This window comes from Mirounga leonina, unplaced genomic scaffold (assembly GCF_011800145.1).
Source record: "Mirounga leonina isolate KUSES-001 unplaced genomic scaffold, KU_Mleo_1.0 Mir_169, whole genome shotgun sequence".
Lineage (NCBI taxonomy): Eukaryota > Metazoa > Chordata > Mammalia > Carnivora > Phocidae > Mirounga > Mirounga leonina.
The window spans coordinates 21,779,409-21,803,045 of record NW_023270431.1 but is presented as its reverse complement, the minus strand read 5'-3'; the positions used below and the strand labels follow the sequence as shown (position 1 = coordinate 21,803,045).

The 23,637-nt window shown below is 34.1% G+C and overlaps 1 protein-coding gene and 1 pseudogene across 7 annotated transcripts in view; one reads left to right on the top strand and one right to left on the bottom strand.

Moving 5' to 3' along the window:
* Positions 1–23,637, top strand: part of SENP7 (SUMO specific peptidase 7) — a 142,199-nt gene that overhangs the window by 80,221 nt on the left and 38,341 nt on the right. For 4 of the 7 annotated variants that reach the window (XM_035015286.1, XM_035015281.1, XM_035015283.1 and 1 more), the window contains 5 exons: positions 4,411–4,605; positions 16,163–16,281; positions 20,040–20,224; positions 21,290–21,629; positions 22,709–22,866. In XM_035015286.1, coding sequence (XP_034871177.1) covers positions 4,411–4,605; positions 16,163–16,281; positions 20,040–20,224; positions 21,290–21,629; positions 22,709–22,866 — 997 coding nt within the window. Of the gene's footprint in view, positions 1–4,410; positions 4,606–16,162; positions 16,290–20,039; positions 20,225–21,289; positions 21,630–22,708; positions 22,867–23,637 lie in introns of those variants that run through there. The other 3 variants (XM_035015287.1, XM_035015285.1, XM_035015288.1) reach the window with 2 other exon arrangements.
* Positions 12,282–13,389, bottom strand: LOC118017385 (annotated as a pseudogene).

Below are 23,637 nucleotides of genomic sequence, written 5' to 3'. Positions count from 1 at the left end.
CAACAAGCGCTGCATCTCTTTAACAATTTGCTTTTAACATGAAGTTTATATTAATAGCTCCTACCAATTTTTCTCATTTATTAAATTATTTGAATCTTACATTTACCTTGCTACTTATGCTGGTAAGGACTCCACAATTTATAATTGAAAAAATTAAGAATCAGAGAAAATAACCATGCAGAGAAATAATCAATAAATGGCATTAATTCTCAGGCCAGTATACTTTCTGCTTCATCTCACTGCATTGCAAAATTTGTTTCTGCTTTGGTTTAGCATATTATATTTTGAAATGTGATTTCATAATATTAGTAAATAAACTTAAATAAATGCCATTTTATTTTACTTACTGTTATTACTTACATACTCAGGAAAAAAAAATTGGATAGTCTGTGAAATGACAGTTTTTTGGTCCTTTCTTCCATATTGAGTTAGTGTGAAAGATGAAATATACACCTTTATATATTTCTTGTGAAAATTCAGAATCTTTTGAAATTCTGACTAGCCATGAAATTTCCATGGCAATGCTAACTTAAATAGTTGTATACCAAAAGATAGCTTAGGTATTATGAACTTAGTCATCAGTATAAAGATTTGTATTCTCTAAGGCTCTCACACAGAACTCTGTTTCTTCAAGGTACCCAAATTACATGAGTTGCAAATAGTTGATGAAAGATGTTTGGGATATGGCCGTGGTGTACTATAGGCATTGCTAACTATTTAGTTATGTACTTTTTTTTTTTTTAAGATTTTATTTATTTATTTGACAGAGAGAGACACAGCGAGAGAGGGAACACAAGGAGGGGGAGTGGGAGAGGGAGAAGCAGGCTTCCCCGCAGAGCAGGGAGCCTGATGTGGGGCTCAATTCCAGGACCCCCAGGATCATGACCTGAGCCGAAGGCAGACGCCTAACGACTGAGCCACCCAGGCGCCTTGAGTTATGTACTTTTCTAATAAGATGTTTTCATCAAGATTGCAGAGTATGATAAATTAGGACAGTTAAGGACCATTTGAAAGGATAATTTATAACTTTGAGGAAGACTTCAATAATAGGAAAATAAAAGCGAGTTTCCTTTTACTATGTATTTACTATGTGCCAGGACTTGTACTAACTGCTTTACATCTAATATCTCATTTCATTTTAACTTTGTAAGGTAGATTTTCTCCTAATTTTAGAGATGAGAAGATCAATGCTAAGAGGAAAAATTATGGTAAATAACTTGACTAAGTTATATTATTAGGTGCTGAAATCAGAACCTGATCCTATTTTTGTCTGACTCTAGAGTCATTGTTCTTGATTCCTGTACCACAGTGCTTTTCACTCTTCTGAAATTTAGCTTTTTTCATAAGTAAAGCAGGAATTGGGACTTTATGACATATTTTCTATGATATCTAAATTATTGACCTTTAAATATTCTACTTATTCTTTAATTTTTTTCTTGGGGCATTTTGTTAACATTCTAAGAATGCTATCTCATTGAAAGGTATACTGCTGCTGAGATAGTGCTTTGACCTTCTGATAGCTTAAAAGGCCCTCCAGGGTTCTTGTGCTTTAGAGATGCAGGTTCTACTGCAGTTTGGTATATAATCTTTTCACATGGATTTTGGGTCAATTTTGATATTTTTCTCTTTTAGGACAGATTTTCAGCTGTTTGTTTAACTTAAAAGGTTTTATTTATCCTCCAAGATTCTTTTTTCATATCTTCTTTGCTTTTTGCTTTCTTTAAATCTAGTGGCAAAATAAACTATACAAGAATATGGTGATCATTTATTACTGAGAAGAGAACTCTGATCTTTAAAATTTACCATTTGCTTGCTGATATTTGTACTTTTTGTTGTTGTTGATTATTGTCTTTAACACTTTGTACAGAAGTAATCTTTTATGGAATCCATCTCTTCTGTTTGTAGAGACAGCTTTTTTTAGGGACTCAACATTTTAAAACATACATAAACATATTATAGTCAGGCATTTAAACAGATACTAAATGAGAGCTGACATTTCTTTGATGTGTTTCCTTATGTGCCCTAAATTTTCTCTTTACTGAAATGCTACAGTTTTTAGATTATTTTTATTATAAACCAACCACATTTTAGAATTCAGTAATGATAGGGGACCATAAAAAGAGTATATTATCAATTCTTAAAATGAGTTATCAATTTTTCAGATTCTCTCATATCTTAAAAGTAAGTAAAATTTATTTACATTAAGGTATTTACAAAAGAGATAATTCTAACCTGAATAAAATTATATCTGCTACTATTTCTGTACTTTCCCTAAAGTATCGAGAAACACAGATGAGTTTTCATTGAACTATAGTTGAAGTTTTTTGTTTTTTTTTGTTTTTTTTTTTAAGATTTTATTTACTGGGGTGCCTGGGTGGCTCAGTTGGTTAAGCAACTGCCTTCGGCTCAGGTGATGATCCTGGAGTCCCTGGATCGAGTCCCGCATCCGGCTCCCTGCTCGGCAGGGAGTCTGCTTCTCCCTCTGACCCTCCCCCCTCTCATGTGCTCTCTCTCATTCTCTCTCTCTCAAATAAATAAATAAAATCTTAAAAAAAAAAAAAGATTTAATTTACTTATTTGACAGAGAGAGACACAGCGAGAGAGGGAACACAGGCAGGGGGAGTGGGAGAGGGAGAAGCAGGCTTCCCGCCGAGCAGGGAGCCCAATGCGGGGCTCGATCCCAGGACCCTGGGATCATGACCTGAGCCAAAGGCAGATGCTTAACGAGTGATCCACCCAGGTACCCCTAGTTGAAGTTTTTTTTAGTGATTTATTTCATAGCAATTTCTAGTGTGAGGTCAGATAAAAGAAATCTTGAGACTCCTTTCTGGTCCTATATTGCCTCCATTCCCACTTCAAATCAAGGATTTTAAAGAGGTTTCTCTCAGGCATCAAATACACAGAGCACACTGTAATAACTAGGATCCTTAGAGATTTAAATCTTAAGAGAAAGTAGAAAAATATCTCTGCCCTCCCTCACAATCAGTGGTTGTACTAGATGACAGACTTCCTTCCCCTTCTTTCTTCACTCAAACTCTGAGTTTAGAGAGTTGTATTTATGACTAGCCTTTGCTTTTACATCATATATACTACTTAATCATTGCAATACTTTTTTTGTGGAGGTTGTGCTGGAAAAGCATATTTTCAAAGATTTCCTGCAGTATCTATAGAAAAGCTCAGTTATCTGGATCCTTTGACAACTTAGTATTAAGGATATGTGTAATGGAATAAAATTAAGAAACCAAAAGATAATAGGCCCAGGTTCTTCTGCTAGAAGAGTTGTACCTTCAGCCATTTAACTTTGCTGAGCTTTGAGTTCTTCGTGTTTAAAATAAAGAGCAGACTGAAATTATTTTAAAGTTTTCCTAAGATCTGAAATCCCATTCTGTCTGGAACATAGTGTGAAAAGAACATAATGCCTCTATGCAGTAAAAATAAGGGAAAACCTCTAGGTACTACAGCAAATGTAACAAAGTACAGGGACGCTCAGGTTTCATTTAAATGGAAGTACTCAGGCTCTTTCTAAGTGTTTTCTGTTGTCTCTCACAAATGGTCAGTAAAGTGCTGCAAATGACATTGATAACAGTCAAGGAGAATATCTGATGAAGAGGAGATAGGAAAACTTAAAAAATACAGTAACAAGAACTAAGAACATTATAATTTGGTTTGGGTTGGTCAGTTCAGGGCCAAATAATTGCCGTAGGGCATCATTGCTGTGTGGCAAAGTATGTCAGTTGTTCATAATAACAATTGGCTAACCAAGAAAAGATTATATTTATCCTCTTCTGTTTAAGAAGATATCAGGCTTTTATATAGTACATTCGATGTAAACCCCACTAGTTTTAAAAAATTTGGAGGTTTAAAAATACACTTTAATTTTCTACACATTTGATTTATTGGCTCTTTCCTTGGTGCTGTTATATAAAGCATATATATTACCACCGGTACGTGTGCTGTTTCACTTATGGAATCTATCATTACCACAGGTGCATTCTGAATGATTTCTCTCCTGTTGGATTTAGCATTTCTCATTTGCCAGTTACAAGTATGTAATTATTTATCAAGAACTTTCTGTTGAATGAGAAGAATGAAGATTTCTTGAATTTGTTTGTAGTAATCTGTGTTTTTAATAAATACTGGAAAAGAAAAAGAATTTTTGAGAAAAATTGGTTAAAATTTTAAGCACCCCAGTGTGGCAGGCTAATCTGTGCCAATTTGTAAGACACAAGTACTTCTAGAAACATAAAAAGAATGTGTTCCTACAGCGTATTTATGGGCTGATTTCTAGACTGATATAGTTCTAATAGTTTACTTGTGCAAAGATGAAAATGTTTGAAAAGTCAACTTCCTAGAATACACTTTTTACTGCAAACCTCAGTACAGTACAGTGTTTGTTATTTTGTGTGACAGGATACCCAGAGTTATATTGACGAATGTCCTGGGAACGGAGTTAGGAAGAAAATACATAAAGACCTCCTCTGTAACTGAGGCCAGTTTGGGTGATACAGACAACTTGCAATCAGAGCAGCTTTCTTCATCATCTGATGGCAGCCTAAAATCTTGTCAAAATCTAAATCCTCACAAGAGCTCCTTTTTAACTGAAAGGTATGTTTAGTGATAACTTTACTCAAAATAAATATTATACTTATTCTAATGAGCCTCTATTCTTCCCCCATAGATGCGTTATTGCAAAAAGTGAGGGCAAATGTGCTCTGATGGCTAGTATGACTTTTGTCCCCTGGTGGCTTGAGATGGCTGTTGGAACCAGCAGTCTGTGGATAATAATCAGTTTCAAAAAGTACACTGTACTTGTGTTTTGGGAAAATAGATGTAGACTTTTAAGGAAAATTGAGTTACCTATTTCAGTATTTCAGTTTATTTGATATAATTGAAATCTATTCCTCTGAAATTTTTAAGTTCCTCTTCCTCCTCTGTTCTGTTTATCTGTCTGGCCATCTGTCAGTCTATCCATCCATTCATCTATCTCTCCATCTTGTTGTATTCATTGTTTTTATGTCTAGATTCTAGAATTGTATTTGGCACCTAGTACTCAGGAGCTATTTTCTGATTGAATGGCTGAATGTGTTCCTCACAAAAATGGTTTGAGATAGTGAATTCTATTAACAACTATAGCTTACTGAGCCAGTAAGAGAAATGGAAATCTGAAGTTGCTTTTGTTTTAAGCTGTAGGAGATGCTCGGGTACGGACTGTAAATAAAAAAGAAATTGTGGGTAAAGCTAAGTTAGTCAGTTAGTAAGTACTACTAAATCTTTTAACTTTCATTTACCATGAACTTTTCTTTTTAATTTTCTGCCTTCAGCCAGTACAATAAATAGTTTTGATCTGAGTGAAACATTATTGATCCATTCTTTTTTTTTTTTTAATTTGCTCTCAATCATCCACAAGTAGCTTCTGTTTTGTATTTCTCTTGTAAGCCTAATTATGTTAAAGAGTATTATAGCTGCCTTTTTAAAGATCTGTAACAAATTTCTTATATTTCTAACACACTTTAGTTTTATAAACTGTTTATTTGATATGAACTTAAATATTTTACAAAATTTTTCTCCCTTTGGAGAATATTTTATGTTTCACATCATCTCTACCTAGTGAATCCTCGTTGACAGTTTTGACTTTATACTTTATTAGGTCTTTTTCTGAATTTGCTAGAGTTTCAGTGGCATTATTCAGTTACTCATGTATTTAATGTGTAAATTAATGTGTAATTAGAAATGTTAGACATGCTTAATCAGTTTGTACTATAGGTATTTATTTCTGCCTCTTCTACTAGACCATCAGCTCCTTAAGGAGAGACAGCATGTCTTAATTGCATTTATAACCAGTGCTTAGCTCAATATATATTTTAATTCTGTGCACTTGGGTAAATGTTCGTGTCATTTAATCTTGAGTTTTGGTTTTCTGAGTTGTAGGAAGAGAAATGACCTTTTTACATCACAAAATTGTTTATTCTCTTTTAATTAAATATCACATGTGAGAATTCTTTGTGCATATAAAGTATCATACAAATAAAAATGTTAATTGATGATACTTTCTATAGAAAAAGCCACTTATGTACTGTCACCATGGAATTCAGAAGACATCAGTGCACATTCATACTGTTAGGAAAAATAGCATTATCATGAGGATTCTATGGAACTATCAAATTGTAATCTGTACTGTACAGGCTTTATACCAATTTGGGGCCAAGATTTAATAATAAGAGGTCTAAAATTTCTGGGTGTTCTTAAAATCTGTTCAGTGAGAATGCTAGCTTTCCTCAAGTCCTTTCTAAATGGTTATGAAATTTCCAGGTGGTATTTGATGTGGGCTCTGAAAATTCATTCTCTTGGTGGTAATTTTTTTGACTGTTATATTTAGAATAGGCATAGACTTTGGAGTCAGACATCTGGATTCAGATCTTAGCAGTATTGCAAATGTGCTGATTTACCTTGGGCAAGTTACTTATTTTATCTTTAAAACAGAGGTAGTAACACACATCTTATAAGATTATTGTGCATATTTAAGGAGATAACTATGTGAAGTTCTTAATATAATGTCAGAAACTTAGTAAGTGATTAATAAATGTTAGTCATTATTTTTGTGTTTCTCTTATTGATGCTGCCATCAAAAGTACTATTACTGGTGCTGTAGTTGATGCTCCTGAAGTCTCTATGGTGAGGATGCCAGTATCTGATCCTGAGATCACTGCTACCCGTTACTATTACCAGTATTGCCAAGGCAGTTGTCACAGCCATACTAGTATTAGTGTGATTCTCTCTTCCCTTAAAATGAATTCGTTTTGAGGAGAATCCAGAGTGCCTCATGGAAATAAATTGCAGGTATGGCCATACCTATATTAAAACTGAATATAGCATGAACACAGGGTAGGCTCAAGGATGGGATTCTTGCTGTAACCAGCCTCCTCCCAGCCTGCCTATCTTAAAATCAGGAAGAGTAAATAGAAATTATTTAGATCTTGTGAGAAGACGTGATATTCTGACATTATTGTTATTGTCGTTATTGCGAAGAATGTGGTAAATATGCCAACTCTTTGTTACAAAGTTATAATGTCAATTAACAACTGAAAATTGGTGGGTAGGAGAATGGGGGTTATGACTGAAAATGAGGAAGTTTTCTCTGAAAATCTAGCATTTATGCCCTTGATAAAACCTATGGAAAAATGTTTTATAAAGGCTAAAAGTCTTATTTTAGCCTTAGCCTATCTTTAGTGTTCAGAACTGTTATTATTACTATAATGACAACTCGAATAGAATTTATGCAGGAAAAAAATACTGTATTTTATACCAAAAATGCAGGAATCATAAGAAAACACCAAGGGTGAAAAGGAGTTTGAATTAAAATGGTCTCTTTGAAGTAGCATATTTGTTTTTTCTAGATGGCAACTTATTATTTGAAAATACAGAAATTTATTAAGCTTTCTATTACTCCTTTAAAAACTTAACTAATATTTATTAAGTCTTTATTATGATATTACACTGTGATAAATGCTATACCTATACTAACTTATTTAGTATGGGGTTGAATTTTATCTCAGTCTATTTGTTTAACTTCTTTCTCTATGCCTCAGTTTACCTCATCTGTAAAATAACATAATAATGCCTAGGTATGCTGGAGAGTAAATGAGAAAATTTGCTTTTCTCTTGTAACTTGATAGTTTGCCAATCAATACATAGAGATATATCTCCTTTTACAAATATGTGCTTGCTTATGAGTGGACATTTAGGATATTTTTCATTTTTCTTTGTATAGCATTGCTACAGTAAGTTTGTGTATTTTTATAAATTCTGTGCCATTCTTTTATATTCTAACCAGAATTAAGTGTTTTCATTGAAAAAATTTTTGATAACCTGTTGGCAAAAAGAAATACAACTTTACATGAAATTGCTTTCATTTCAGTCATTTTTTATTTTTAGTGAAGATGGATTTTGTATTTTCTCTTAGTCTTCGTATGTATTGGGGTGTTCCATCTGTTATTGACTGTAAGAACTCTTATTAAAGGTATTAACTCTTTGTTATATGTGTTGCAAAAAATTTTTTCAAGTTTCCTATTTGTCAACTTCACTTTGTTTATAGTATCTTCTGTAGTATGTAAACTTAAAATTTTATTTTGTAAAATATGTTAGTTTATCCTTGGAAAGACTTCTTTGGTCCCAGGTATAGAAATAGGTTAGTTAAGTGGTGTTTTAATTTGTGATTTATATGAGATATCAGATTCAGAACAACTGTCTAGAGATTACTTTCCTAAATGAAGTTCTGATTTGTTTTTTGCCTGTCTGTAGTCTGGTATAAATGTCTTTGGGTGGTTGGGTTGCTTTCACCTTTTGGCTGTTGTGTATAATACTGTTACAAACATTGGTGTGCAAGTATCTTTATCTCTACTTTCAGTTCTTTTGCATATCTACCCAAAAGTGGAATTTCTGGATTATACGTTAATTCTATTAGTAATTTTTTGAGGAACCACTGTACTGTTCTCTATAGCAGCCATACCATTTTGCATTGCCATTAGCAGTGCATAAGGGTCCCAGTTTCTCCACATCCTTGTTAAAACTTGTTATTTTCCTTTTTTTTTTTTTCCATAATAGCCATCCTAATGGGTGTGATGTGATATCTAATTGTGGTTTGGATACGGATTTCCCTAATGATTAGTGATGCTGAACATCTTTTCATGTGCTTGTTGGCCATTCATGTATCTTCTTTGGAGAAATGTCTATTCAAGTCCTTTGCCCTTTGATGAATCATGCTGTGTTTTACTTTTGAGTTTTAGGAGTTCTCTGTATATTCTGAATATTAATATCTTATCAGAAATATGATTTTCAAATATTTCCTCTGATCTTCTCTGACCATATGGTATGAAGTTAGAAATCACTAATGGAAGGAAAACTGGAAAACTCAAAAATTGGTGGAAATTAACACACTTAAAGCAACCAGTGGGTCTAAGAAGAAATCACAAGGAAATTAAAAAATGCTTAGGAATGAATGAAAATGAAAACATGGGATGCAGCAAAAGCAACGCTAAAGGAGAAATATATAGCTGTAGATGCTTACATTAAAAAAGAAGAAATATCTAAAATCATCAACCTAACTTTATAACTTAAGGAACTGGAAAAAGAAGGATAGTTTTGCCAGGTACAGGATTTCTGGTTGACAGTTTTGTCCTTCAGTACTTTGAATATGCCAACCCCATGCTTTCTGGCCACTATGGTTACTGGTGAGAAATCTCATGGAGTATCGTTGGTATGTGAAGAGTTCCTTCTTCCTTGGTACCTTCAAGATTTTCTTTGCCTTTGTTTTCTGACATTAACGTTTCTTGGTACAGGTCTCATTGAGTTTATTCTGCTTGTAGTCCCTTGGGCTTCTTGGATGTTTATATTCATGTCTTTCATCAAATTTGGAAATTTTTTTGGTGATTATTTATTTCAGTAATTTCTCTGCTCCTTTATTTTTTCTCCTTCGAGTTACCAATGTTGCATATATTGGTCCACTTGTTGGTGTCCCACAGGTCCCTTAGGCTCTGTTGACTTTCTCAAATTTTTTTGTCTCTCAGATTTGATAATTTCTATGATCATATCTTCAAGTTATCTTTCTTTATTTCTTTTCCCTTTCCCTTCCCTAAATCCAGTACTGATGATGGACTCTTTCTTTTGCCTGTTCAAATCTGTTTTTGAGTCCCTGTAATGAATTTTTAATTTAATTTAAATTTTTTTTTTAAGTTTAAGTAATCTCTATACCCAACATGGGGCTTGAACTCACGACCCCAAAATCAAGAGTTGCATGCTCTCCCAACTGACCCAGCCAGGTGACCCATGTGAATATTTCATTTTAGTTATTATACTTTCTAGCTCCATAATTTCCTTTTGATTTATTAATACATTTCATCTCTTGATATTTTCACTTACCCATAGATCATTTTCTTGACTTTGTCCAAGACTTTTTTTTTTTTTAGCTTTTTGAGAATCTTTAAGATAGTTGTTATAATGTCTTTGTCTATTGAGTCTGCTTTCTGGATTTTTTCCGAGGGGCATGTTCTTTTGGTTTATTTTTTTTCTCTTTGAATCATCCATGATTTCCTGTTTGTTTGTATGCCTTGTGATTTTTTTGTTGTTGTTATTGTTGTTGAAAACACAGCACTTGAATCTTATAGTAAGTTTGGAAATCAGATTCTTCCCCTTCCCAAGGGTTTGCTGTTGTTTTTTCTTTCTTTCCTTTTTTTTTTAATTGTTGTTTTTAATGGTCTCTGTTCCGCACATCAGCTTGATATGTAAACATAAGGTCTTCCCAGGTCTTTCCTGAGCTTATGCCTTTCCCTAGTAATTTTTGTGACTTTTTGAATTCCCTTGTATATGTGATTATTTTCTAATACTGCAATCCTTAAATATTTGGTTCCCGGGGCACCTGGGTGGCTCAGTTGGTTCAGCGACTGCCTTCGGCTCAGGTCATGATCCTGGAGTCCCTGGATCAAGTCCCGCATTGGGCTCCCTGCTCGACAGGGAGCCTGCTTCTGCCTCTGACCCTCCCCCCTCTCATGTGCTCTCTCTCTTTCATTCTCTCTGTCTCAAATAAATAAATAAAATCTAAAAAAAAAAAAAATTTGGTTCCCAAAAGGAGAAAATGGGAAAAATGAAGGGGGGGAGAGTAAAACAAAATAGATGCTAACCCTGTAAGTCTCCCGGAAGTCGTTTTAGCTGAATGGGAAAAATGTTGCGACATTGGTTGTGGTTGTTGCAACAATGGCTGTCTTTCTCTATGTCTGCTCATCCATGAGCAGAAACAGCCATCGGTGATCAGAATACAGATTCCCAATATTTGTGGAGAATAAGGTCCTTCTTGCTTACCTTGGTAATTGTAAGCTGTGCAAACTGTTTTAGGAACTTGGGCTTTGCTGCTTGCTTTGTTCCTAGAGGTAGGTGACTGGGTCACTGCTACTACCTTTGGAGCTCAAATTGACTGAAATTAACTGCAATTTACTGTTGAACTTTTTGACTAGTAGTTGCGACCTTTAGTAGACTCCAGAATTCCAAAATAGTTATATCAGACAGATTCTACCAGTGTGCTGTTGTCTAGGTGGCAAGATGGTAGGTACTTCCTACTCCACAATCTTCCTGTGGTCATTTGTATATGTTTTATAGTTTACTGTACAGGGATCCTTGATTTATTCTTGGTATCTGATTTTTTTAATGCTAATAAATGGTGTAAAAATTTCCATATTGTTAAATAGGTCTGAAAATGCAGTAATTACTATATAATGTGTTCTGAGAGAATGATATAGGTTAGTAATTTTATATAGTTTTTTACTTCACAATTTTTGCCTACTTTACTACCATAATGAGTTGTTTTATTAAAAATTATTATAAAAAAAGAAAAAAATTTATTATGAATGAGAGTATTGTATGTAAAGATTTCATTCATTCTTTGGCTATTTTAATTAGTACTAAATTGTTTTCCCAATTGTTTCTATCAATTTTTTTTTTCTTAAGATTTTATTTATTTATTCATGACAGAGAGAGAGAGAGAGAGGCAGAGGGAGAAGCAGGCTCCCAAGGAGCAGGGAGCCTGATGTGGGACTCGATCCCAGGACTCTGGGATCATGACCTGAGCTGAAGGCAGACGCTTAACCATCTGAGCCACCCAGGTGCCCCTATCAATTTATTTTTAAAAATTAATTTTTTTGATATATTATTGATAGAACACTGTATTAGCTTTAGGTGTACAACATAACGATTTGATATATGTCTATATTGTGAAATTATTAACACAGTAAATCTAGTTAACATCCATCAGCATGCAGTTACTTTTTTTCTTGTAATGAGAACTTCTAAGGTCTACTGTCTTAGCAACATTTAAACGTACAATACGCTATTAACTATAGTCACCATGCTGCATGTACATTATACCCTAGCACTTAACTTGTCTTAAAACTAGAAACTTGTACCTTTTTACCACCTTACCCATTTGCACCCACTTCTCTCCAGCCTCCCCACCCCCTGCAACTACCAATCTGTTGACTGTATTTAAATGTTGTTTTTTTTGAACTAAAACAGTGGACAATTTTACTTTCACATTTCACAATACAAATGAAAACTACTTTTTTTGTTGTTGTTGTTCATACGAACTCCCCTGCAAAAACTATTCTGTCTTTGATAGGAAGGGGGAGCAAGTCTTCCTTGTCATGCTGTTAGAAAACACCCAAAGTCACAGCACCATGATCTCCTGGTGAAGTAGAAAAAGTAGTATAAAATGGATGTAAAGAGGTTCCCATCTCTCCTTATCTGTCTGGTTGAGTCATTCCTGGCCAAGTGGGCACCGTCGTGGGATGGGTAGGAAGTCTTATCACTGGGGGCCCAGGCATGATTGGCATGTGGCTTCCCAGAAGTGGCCTCATTACAGGAGCAGGTCCATTGGCATCATCCAAGGAGGAGGAGGGTCCATCATTGGCTTTATGGGAGGGACCGCCTATTGGGTGTTGGCATCATACCAGGGTGAGGAGGACCCAGGAGACTGGGGAGAAGTGGGATCATTGCTCCTGCAGGAGGAGGAGCAAAGAATTGCCTAAGAGGTTTCGTGAAACATAGCAGTTGAAATGTTGAAAATGTAGCAGTTGTTTTATTGAAATATAGCAGTTGTTTTGTTGATCAGGCTCTGAGCCTGCTCTTCCATCCATTTCTGATAGTAGTCTTTCACATTCTCTTTGTGTTTCCTACCACTGTACTGTGTTTTTCTGACAGATGGAGAGTCATGGATGGGGTATGTGTTGTGCCAGTTACAATAAGACTTAGGCATATTGCTCTGCAGGCTGTTGGCCACTCCCTGGTGTTTTTTGTTTGTTTTGTTTTTGTTTTTTAAATCTCACATATAAGTCAGGTCATACAGTATTATTTTTTTCTTTCTGACTTATTTCACTTAGCATAATGCCTTCAAGGTCCATCCATGTTCTTACAAATGGCAGGATTTGTCTCTTTTTTTGTGGTTGAGTAATATTTCTGTGTGTATATTTTCTTCATTCATCTGTCAGTGGACACTTAGGTTGTTTCCATGTGTTGACTCTTGTAATAGTGTTGCACTGAACATCAAGGTGCAGATATCTTTTTGAGATAATGATTTTGTTTCCTGAGCATAAATACTCAGAAGTGGAAGAGCTGGATCATATGGCAGATCTATTTTTTATTTTTTGAGAAACCTCCATAGTATTTTTCACAGTGGTTGCACCAATTTACATTCCCATCAAGAGTGCTCAGGGGTTCCCTTTTCTCTACATTTTTACAACATGTGCTATCAGTGTTTTGTTTTGTTTTGATGATAATCATTCTGATGGGTATGATGTAATATCTCATTGTGGTTTTAATTTACATTTCCCTGACGATTAATGATGTTGCACTCCTTTCCATGTACCAGTTGGCCATTTGTATGTCTTCTTTGGAAAACTGTCCATTCAGTTCCTCTGCCCCCTTTTTTTTTTTTCTTTTTAAGTAGGCTCCAAGCCCAGCATAGAGCCCAATGTGGGGCTTGAACTCACCACCCCAAGATCAAGACCCAAGCTGAGATCAAGAGTCAGATGCTTAACCAACTGAGCTACCCAGGCACCCTCTGTCCACTTTTTAATAGAAAGTTTTCTATTGAGTTGTATGAGTTCTTTATATGTTTTGGATATTAACCCCTTATTAGAGATATGGTTTGTAAATATCTTCTCCCATTCCATGTATTGCCTTTTCATTTTGGTGATGGGTTCATTTGCTGTGCAGAAGTTTTTTAGTTTTGTTGCAGGGTTGCAGGGTTGCAGGGTTCTTGTCTCATGCAGTCGAAAATGAATCTTGGGGACACAAAAGGGTGAAGTGAAGTGAGGTGAAGGCTTATTAAGTGAAGGTGAGAATAGATAGGAAAGAAAAAATCTCTCTAGAGGGAGAAGGGTCTGGAACCGGTTGCCCCTGAGGGCTCTTAAGGTCAGTCTTTTATAGAAAACTGACCAGGGAACTTGGTAAATTTCTTGTCAATACATGGTGGATTTGTAAGTATCATGAAAATATCCTGTCTATGTTTAGAACCAACATGGTAGATTGGTAAATATCATGAGAATATCCTGTCTCTATTTAGAACAAAGAAGTATCCCTTCTCCCTGGTTAATATCTCATCTACAACATTTCTCCAAATCTGGGATTTCTCCGAGCCTGATTATGTAGCCCCCTGCCTGTCTCTTCCTGCCTAACCTTGCCTGTTCCTTATTCAGTTTGATGTAGTCTCACTTGTTCATTGTGCTTTTGTGACCTGTGTTTTACCATCGCTAAGACTGATGTTAATGAGCTTACTACCATGTTTTCTTCTAGGTGTTATATGGCTTCAGGTCTTATGTTTTAAGTTTTTAACTCATTTTGAAATGATTTTTATGTATGGTGTAAGGCAGGGATCCAGTTTCATTCTTTTGCATGTGACTGTCTAGTTTTCCCAACACTATTAATTGAAGAGATTCTCCTTTCTCTATTGTATATTCTTGTCTCCTTTGCCATAAATTAATTGACCATATATGTGTGGATTTATTTCTGGCTCTCAATTCTGTTCCTTTGACCGGGGAGTCTCTTTTTATGCCATACCATACTATTTTAATTACTATAGCTTTGTAATATAGTTTGAAACCAGGAAGTGTGGCAGTTTTGTTTATCTTTTCAAAAAACTGGGTCTTACTTGTGTTGATCTTTTTTTTTAAATATATATTTTTAAAGATTTATTTTTTGAGAGAGAGTGTGCTCAAGTGGGGAAAGGAGCAGAGGGAGAGAATCTCAAGCAGATTCCGCACTGAGCATGGAGCCCAGTGTGGGGCTTGATCCCACAACCCATGAGATCATGACCTGAGCCAAAACCAAGAGTCAGATGCTTAACCAGCTGAGCCACCCAAGCACCCCATTTTGATCTTTTCTATCATTTTTCTTGTTTTTGTTATTTCTGCTCTGATCTTTGTTATTTCCTTCTTTCTGCTAACTTTGGGCTTAGTTCTTTTTCTAGTTCCGTGAGGTGTAAAGTGAGGTTGTTTATTGGAGTTTTTGTTTCTTAATGTAGGCATTTATCACTATAAATTTCGTTCTTAGAATTGTTTTTTGCAGTGTTTAGTAAGCTTTGATATGCTGTACTTAAATTTGTATTTACTTCAAGGTATTTTTTGATCTCCTTTTTGATTTCTTCTTTGACAACTTATTCAGGAGCATATTGTTTAATCTCCATATATTTGTGAATATTCTAGCTTTCTCCTGTTACTGATTTTTAGTTTAATATTATTGTGGTTAACGATAGTTGGTATGCTTTCAGTCTTACTTATTTGCTAAGACTTGTTTTTTGTAGTCTATCATTATGATTTATGATTATCATATGATTTTGAATGTTCCATATGCACTTGAAAAGAATTGTGTATTTTGGTGCTATTGGATGGCATGTTCTATAAATGCATGTTAGGTCCAGTTAGTCTAATGTACGGTTTTAGACCAATGTTTTCTTGTTGATTTTTTTTTGTTTTTTTTTGGGGGGGGTGTCTGGATAATTTATCCATTGCTCAAAGTGGGGTGCTGAAGTCCCCTACTAATATTGTATTAAGTTTTCATTTATAGTAATATTGTGCTTATCATGTCAAAACTTGTTTTTCATACAACCTTATATTTTATAAATTTAACGAGTACCTTATAATATAAATTATTCCTTCTGTAGGTAAAATTTGTTACCATACTCCAAACTTTATTTTGTACTTAATTTTTAATATGTGAACCATGACTGAAACATATTAACAATTACCTTTGGGTTATTATTTTTTGATTACATATAGATGTGCTTATCATGTACTTTTGTTCATGGAATTTTTACTTTTTAAACCTCTTTGATGTATTTAATACCTGTATCATTCTTTTGCTCATTTGCCTGTACCCAATCCTGTGGTGTCCATATCTTTTTTCCCTCCAAAGAAATAGGGAGAATTTAATGGTAGAATAGGGATGAGAACTTATTTCTCAAATGTTAGTTCAATATTCTTTATTCTGTTCAGATCATATACACTGCTATATGGGACTGTATTTGTAACCTGTAAAACTGGGTTTTATCTTGAATATAAATCAATTGGCTTCTTAATTCATTTGGATATAGGAGAGTTGAATATAATATTATTTTCTTTTGCAGGGTTTCCCAACCAAGTAAGACAGTAGATAATAATTATGCAAAGCAGGCTTCACACACTAAAGAAAAGCAAAGAGATGATGATGGCATTTCTCTTGTAGTATCTGATGCTCAACCTAAAGGTTTGTGAACCTTAGAAATTTGTTGTCTTTTGAATTTTTATCTTTTGCATTTCTAATAATTTTTAAGTTATGGTTAACTTTATTTAAACTTTCATTTAAAGGATTTGTGAAAGTAAAGGGAGGTTATTTAGCAACACAAAGAAAATTGCTAAATTTGTTATTTGTACACTACGGTATACATTTCTTGATTTATTTACTAAGTCTATAATTTAAATTTGAATATTATTTCTTTTGTTGTTGTTGGGGCTGGGTATACAGTTATACAGTTAGAATGTTAGTTTAGCTATTTATAAGTGTTGTTTCCATGGATATTTCTGGTAATTGATATTGCTGCTAACTCAGTTATTATTCTTAGCTTCCCACTGTCTATCCTCCTATGACATACATTCTTTATTCATTAGAATTTCTCTCAACTCTAGGAGGATGCCAGTACAAGCCACTATTAGCAAATTTAAAGGTAAATACATCCCAGACTTCTGAAAATTCTTTTTAGGCCTCCTTGCATGTAGGGTTAATGAATTGACTTTTCTCCTTTTTGTCTTTCTTTTAAGATTTTAAAATAATTTACAAAAATTTGCACCAAAACAATTTACTACATTAGTCAGATATGGAACTAACATCTTCAGGGGTCTCTTGGATTACTGATTGCTTGAAACTAGTTGAGATACTTTGTTTTCTGAATGATTTTATAAATTATTCACTGGAAAAGATGGTTCTTTTTTTTTTTTTTAAAGATTTTACTTATTTATTTGAGACAGAGAGAATGAGATAGAGAGAGCATGAGAGGGAGGAGGGTCAGAGGGAGAAGCAGACTCCCTGCCGAGCAGGGAGCCCGATGCGGGACTCGATCCCGGGACTCCAGGATCATGACCTGAGCCGAAGGCAGTCGCTTAACCGACTGAGCCACCCAGGCGCCCTGGAAAAGATGGTTCTTTAATGATACTATGCAAAAATTCTTTGTACTTCATTTGAAGCACAGCTATTTACAATTTTTAGTAGCGTTTTTTCAGAAGAGGAAAACTTAAAAAGAAACTAGACTAATAACCAGCTTCAACTCTTACTAGAGCAATCTAGAGAGAGCAGTGTAATTGTATACATAATCTTTCAATTGGTCACTAAGCACTAGCTACACATAATAAAAGACATTTATTTTCTTATGAATTGTACTTTTTCCACAAATAATTCTCATTAATTACCAAATAAAAAGTATTTTTACAAGTGGTCTCCATTCACATACTATCTAGACACCACTGTTAAACCCTCACATTCTACTGATTTCCTGGATAGAGTAGGAATAGTTGCATAGAAAGTTCTGATTTGTACCCTTCAGTATTACTTCAAAGTCACAGTGGAATTTTAGACTTAGCAGGGAAAAAAATGCTTGATAAAAGAAACACTTCATAGTTCCTTAGTACCCTTGAAGGTTCTCTTCAGAGATAAAATGTTTTTAAGAAAAGTAGCTATTGAAACTTGATTGAAACTCACTATGTTTCCATCTTACGGATAATTGTGTCCAATACCAGTTTTTGTTTTGTTTTGTTTTTTAGAGAGGGAAAGAGGTGGGGAGGCAAAGAGGGAGAGGGAGAGTCTTTTGTTACTGAATTTTTTTTTTTTTTTTTTGAGAGAGCAAGTAGGGGGAGAGGAAGAGAGAGAATCTTAAGCAGGCTGCATGCCCAGTGTGGAGCCTGATGTGGGGCTCAGTCTTATGACCCTGAGCCAAAATCAAGAGTTGGACACTTAACTGACTGAGCCACCCAGGCATCCCCCAATACTAGTTTTTTAACATAAGCCCATAAATTAATAGGAATTCTGAATTCAACTCCCAAGTGTACCATTCTTTTGTAGTACATTAAGTTTGTGTTGTGGAATTTACTTTTATGAAAATGATATATTGGAAATATATATATATATTTTAAAGATTTTTTTTTTAAGTAATTTCTGTACCCAATGTGGGGCTCAAATTCACAACCCCGAGATCAAGAGTCGTATGCTGTACTGTGTGAGCCACCCAGGCACCCCTGTATTGGAAATATTTAATACTCTTTTGTTTATAAGAATTTGTCACTTCTTTAATTTTATATACTAGTAAAATTTGTGCATTAAATTGTATATATTATGTAGGTAGAATCCTGTATTTATAACAGCAAGCTCTATCTAATAAATTTATTCTAGTTTTCCATGAGATAGTCTTGGCTGATGTGTGAATAGTAAATAAACTGTTTGAGGGAAAACTCCTGTATAATAGGGTTTTTCTCAAGCCCCTTTCCTTTCCTCAGTCTTTTTGCTATAGTATTTATGTTTAGAAATTGTAATTTGACATAGCACATATATGTAGAAATTGTATTTGACTACCTTTCCGGTTTACAAAGTTACCAAAAAAAAAAAAAAAAGCTATTGTGCTGTTCAAAATACTATGTTGATGATTTAGGGGAGATTTTATTTTTCTGGGGGATAGAGTAAAGAGTATTTTCTTTGGAAATTGGAAGACCGTTGACCATCTTAGAATTTTGCCCTCAATCCTGTCCCAATGCTTGCCTTTTAAGGAATGACAAAGAGATATTATGAATGTTAGTTATTAGGTGCCTATGAAGCAACAGTAAGGGCAAGAGTAGTTTGAAGAGAAGGTGGGTAGTATTGAAGAACTTTGAATGAATGAAGAGGTCAGGCCAGTAAGTGTTACATGAATTGTAAGTTATGAATTCAAGGAAGCTGCTTTGGGATTTTGTTTACATAAACTTTGAGTTGGTACTTATGTAGATTCAGAAAGCAATATAATTCAGGATAACCTTCAGTTAGGTAGAACCTTTTGGAAGGTATTTTTGTATGGTACATGTATTTGATAACTGAAATACTAAGCATTTTTAGTAATTGACATGGGTTTCAAATAATGCTTTGTTGATTTAAAAAAGGGAACATTTCTTTATCTGTAGGGGAGTAGATTTATTGGATACTTAAAATGAGATCTTGATTTTTAAAAAGAAGAAACAAACTGAACCAAATTGATAGCTTTGTGAATGATCACATATGATAGTCTGCTGCTGAGGTAAAATATTTTGGCTCGCTTTATTTATTTATTTATTTATTTAAAGCTTTTATTTATTTATTTGTCAGAGAAAGAGAGAAAGAGAGAACAAGCAGGGGGAGTGGCAGGCAGAGGGAGAAGCAGGCTCCCTGATGAGCAAGGAGCCAGATGCGGGACTCAATCCCAGGACATGACCTGAGCCGAAGGCAGACTCTTAACCAATTGAGCCACCCAGGCGTCCTTTGGCTCCTTTTAAAAGAGCAGTGATTAATACTCATAATTATTGTCTCTTTTCACTTAAAAAAATACATACATGTATATAACACTTAAATTTTAAAAAGATGACTAATTTCTAGAATCACAATGAATTATCAAGACATTTTAAAATGTGAATTTTCCAAATTTTATTAACACTCCCCGTTCTTTTTGTATTACAATCAAATGTAATTATAGGAAAAGGAAAAACAGTTTGATTGCATTGCTTTGGTTACTAAAGAATACTCTCTTTTTATATATTTTCTCATTTATTGTACAATGAACATTTACTTTGTGTATGCAACTTAAAATAGGGTATTTCTTTATATTCATCCATGTCAGTATGAGAATGTAACAGTGAACTTCTTTTTAGATTAGTTTGGAAGTTGTACAGCAATTTTGATGATGTTTATTTGAGGTCTTCTAAAAGGGATTCTTTCTGTACTTTTTGGCCATATTTATGTTTCTCTTGTTTTTTAAGACCTCAGTAGTGGAAGTAGAGGTTGTGATCATCTTGAAGAAGGGAGCAGAAATAAGGATGATATATTTTCTGATTCAAAAATGGAACCTGCTCTGACTCCCAGGAAGAGAAAGAAAAGGCTTAGAAGTAATTTACCTGATTCTCATAATTCTTCTTCTGCGTTGTATGAATCAGCAGGACAGATAGTAAGTAGAGGTATTTAGATATCATATGAAATAATTTATTCTATCATAAAAATGAATTTACTGTGGCCAAATGATGTTCTTATAACTGTCTGCTTTTATCATTAGATTTCTTTCTTTTGTTTGCCTATTTTTTTGATTCTCTGTTTGATTTTTAAAAAATAACTTAAATGTTTTTTAGTAATATAGCTTTTGGAACAAATTTCAAAATTTATGAACAAGTAAAGTTAAAAATGCTCCTTCTCTGATAGCACTCCTTACTTTGGTATATATCCATTGGACTTGTTCTCTTTTATTTTCCCTTATTTTAACCAGATATTATTAATACTCTTCATATTGTCCAGTCAGTTGCTTTTTCATATGCTGTGTAAAATTATTACCAGATTTCTTTTATCAGTAGTAATTTACTTACCAACTTCTTTAAGACTCTCTACCTTGGGTTTAGGGAATCTGTTGAAAGTGAAGAATTACCATACTTCATGCACATACTACCTATTTTCAAGACTTAGTGTACAGTTAATAAAAGTAAAGAGAATTTTTTACTCCTTTAATTCACAGGCCTTTTAGGACTTTTCAGTAGCTTTGAGTTATAAATATGGTTAAGATTTAAACGGTAATAGAGATGTGAAGTCAGTGATTGATTTGATATTTTTTCAAATTGTTATCCTTTTAAGTTTTTAATTTTTTGTCTTTGTTAATAAAGTCACATGACGTCATTTGGCCTCATTACTTTTACAAAATAAAACTGTAAAAAAAAGACTTCTTCTTACTCTAAAGTTGACTTAGGTTGTGGGAAACCACCTGAACCACTTGTAAATATGGGAGTTTCCATATTGCAGCCTTTTAAAAAAATATTTGGGTATCTGATTGGACAGATCAAATTCTGTCTTTTTACTTGGGAGACCCTAGCAAGAGTAATACAGTATAATTGTGTAGTTTTCTATCCCTGTATTTATAGAAATGATACAATATTTTTACTTTTATATTCTTCTTTAGGAATTTAAACTTAAAAAAAATTCTTTAGCCAAATTTAACTAATGCTAATTTTCTGTATGCATTTATGTTCAGAAAAGACAAGAAAATGACTCAACAGCATCTGCTGAATTTAAAAAGTCAAGTGAAAACTATCATCGAGACTCAAAAGTGCTTGAGGAAATTACACCTGAACCTATAGAAAGTGATATTGCTAAACTATCCTCGCTTAGTAGTCAGGAGTTGGCTTTGAGTGCTGCTCCCAGAAGTACCTCTGACTGTTCAACCGCTGAAACTTTTGAGAGCTCTATTTCCACTGATGCTGTGGGGAATTCTACCCTGCTAGAAAAGGATGAGAATGAATTGAATGTAATAGAAAAGCCTGCTTTAAGTGAACACAGTGAGGGGAACCAGTCTTTGGTATCAGTTGAACCAAGTAAGTAACAGTAGGATAATGATGTTTTTTAATTTTCTCTGCTTTACTTAGTTGTTCTGTTTCTCCTCTCAAATTTTGCTGAGGCAATAGCTGGTTATGACATCACTGTGGAATATATTAATTTTAGAAAAAGAAAACTTGGGGTTTTGGGACTTTGTTCATAAATTTTGTAATAATGATTTAGGTAAACAATAGATTACTTGAAAGCAGGGTTTTTTGGTTTTTGTTTTTAGAATTGTGAGCTGTAATTCATCCCAGTAGTTTTTTTTTTTTAAAGATTTATTTATTTTAGAGAGAGAGAGCATGCTTGTACGCGTGTGTGCCCACACGTTGGGGGAGGGGCAGAGGGAGAGAATCTTAAAGCAGACTCCCCACTGAGCATGGAGGCCACTGAGGGGCTCGATACCATGACCCAAAAGATCATGACCTGAGCCAAAACCAATAGTTGGGCACTGAACCAACTGAGCCACCCAGGAGTCCCTCATCTCAGTAGTTTTTAAAAGGATTCTGGAAGGACCATTATTATTGACATTTTGGTTGATGACGCTGAAGTGTGGATTTTAAGTGCTATATATTGTCATTAATTTTGACTTAATTAATGTTCAAGTATTTGATACACTCATATGGTACAAAAAAGGTTTTAAAGGATACACAGGGAATAGTCTCCCACATCTTCTCAGGCATCCACTGCTTCCTCCTGGAGACAACTACAATTTATTTTTTTTAATTTTAATCTTAAACTTAATTTTTTTAAGTACAATTTAGAGTGATGGCACAATACATTTTTATTATTCTAGCTAGAACTTGTTCCTAAGTTCTCATGACTGTATCCATTTTTAAATGTCTTCATCCTCCAGAAGGTAAGGTTGCAGGTAACTGATAAATAATAGCACTGATAGGGAAATATTGTATATAACTAGTATAAATCAGATAATGATAGTCCAGTTTCTAAGTTGGACAAAGTTAGATTAAATTTTCATGGGATTATTAAAAGCATATTGCATGAATTAGAAAGTTTTCTTTTTCTTTTCAATGTGCGATTATCGTGACACATTTAAAAAATAATTTTTCCTCTTTAGTTGTTGTTTCCAGTGATGAAGAAGGACCTGTTGAACATAAAAGTTCAGAAATTCTTAAATTACAACCTAAGCAAGACCATGTGATCACTAATGAAAATGAGAGTACTTCTGAATCAGCATTGTCAGAACTACCATTGATTACATGTGAATCTGTACAGGTAATTATTTCTGCTTTCTCATAATTAACAGTGAAATACACGCTATTGATTAATGACTGTTTCTTTCATCAAGCAGAATATTATTATAAAAATTACAAATGTTCCTAGTTTGAATTTTGAGATAATTTTCATATTAGTTTGAAGGAAATAATGTAATTGTCTTTATTAAAGTGAAAGAATTATTTTTATTTTTGGTCATTTATATTTTTTTCAGTCTAAATATTCTATGACTTGAATGCTTTTTTCTTTTTTTAAAAAATGATTCTCATTGGACATTTAACTACTTTATCAAAACATTTCCTAGAATTAAAAAGTTTCCGGTATTTATATGTCTGGTCTTCTAGTAGTGTAGCTACTTGGAATTATTCCTTTTCCTCACACGCAATTAAGGCAGCATGATGTAGGGAAAAGAACATGGTTTCTGGAGATTACAGACCTCTGTCATTTGGGCAAGTCACTTCTTTAAGCCTGAGTTAACTCAGATGTTAAATGAGGATGGTAATACCTACCTCACAAGATTATTTTGAGTATTAAATGAAGTAACATATGAAAGCATTTAAAATAGTGTCATAAACTTAGCAGTTTGGTAAGTCCTTTGTCTTTTCCTTCTTACAGAAAATAATAAATGGAAGTGTCTCAGTTTAATGTCAGCCGGTTGTGTTTTGACATAGTACTTTAAAAAGTATAGTTCTAGGGGTGCCTGGGTGGCTCATTCGTTAAGCGTCTGCCTTCAGCTCAGGTCATGATCCCAGGTTCCTGGGATCGAGCCCC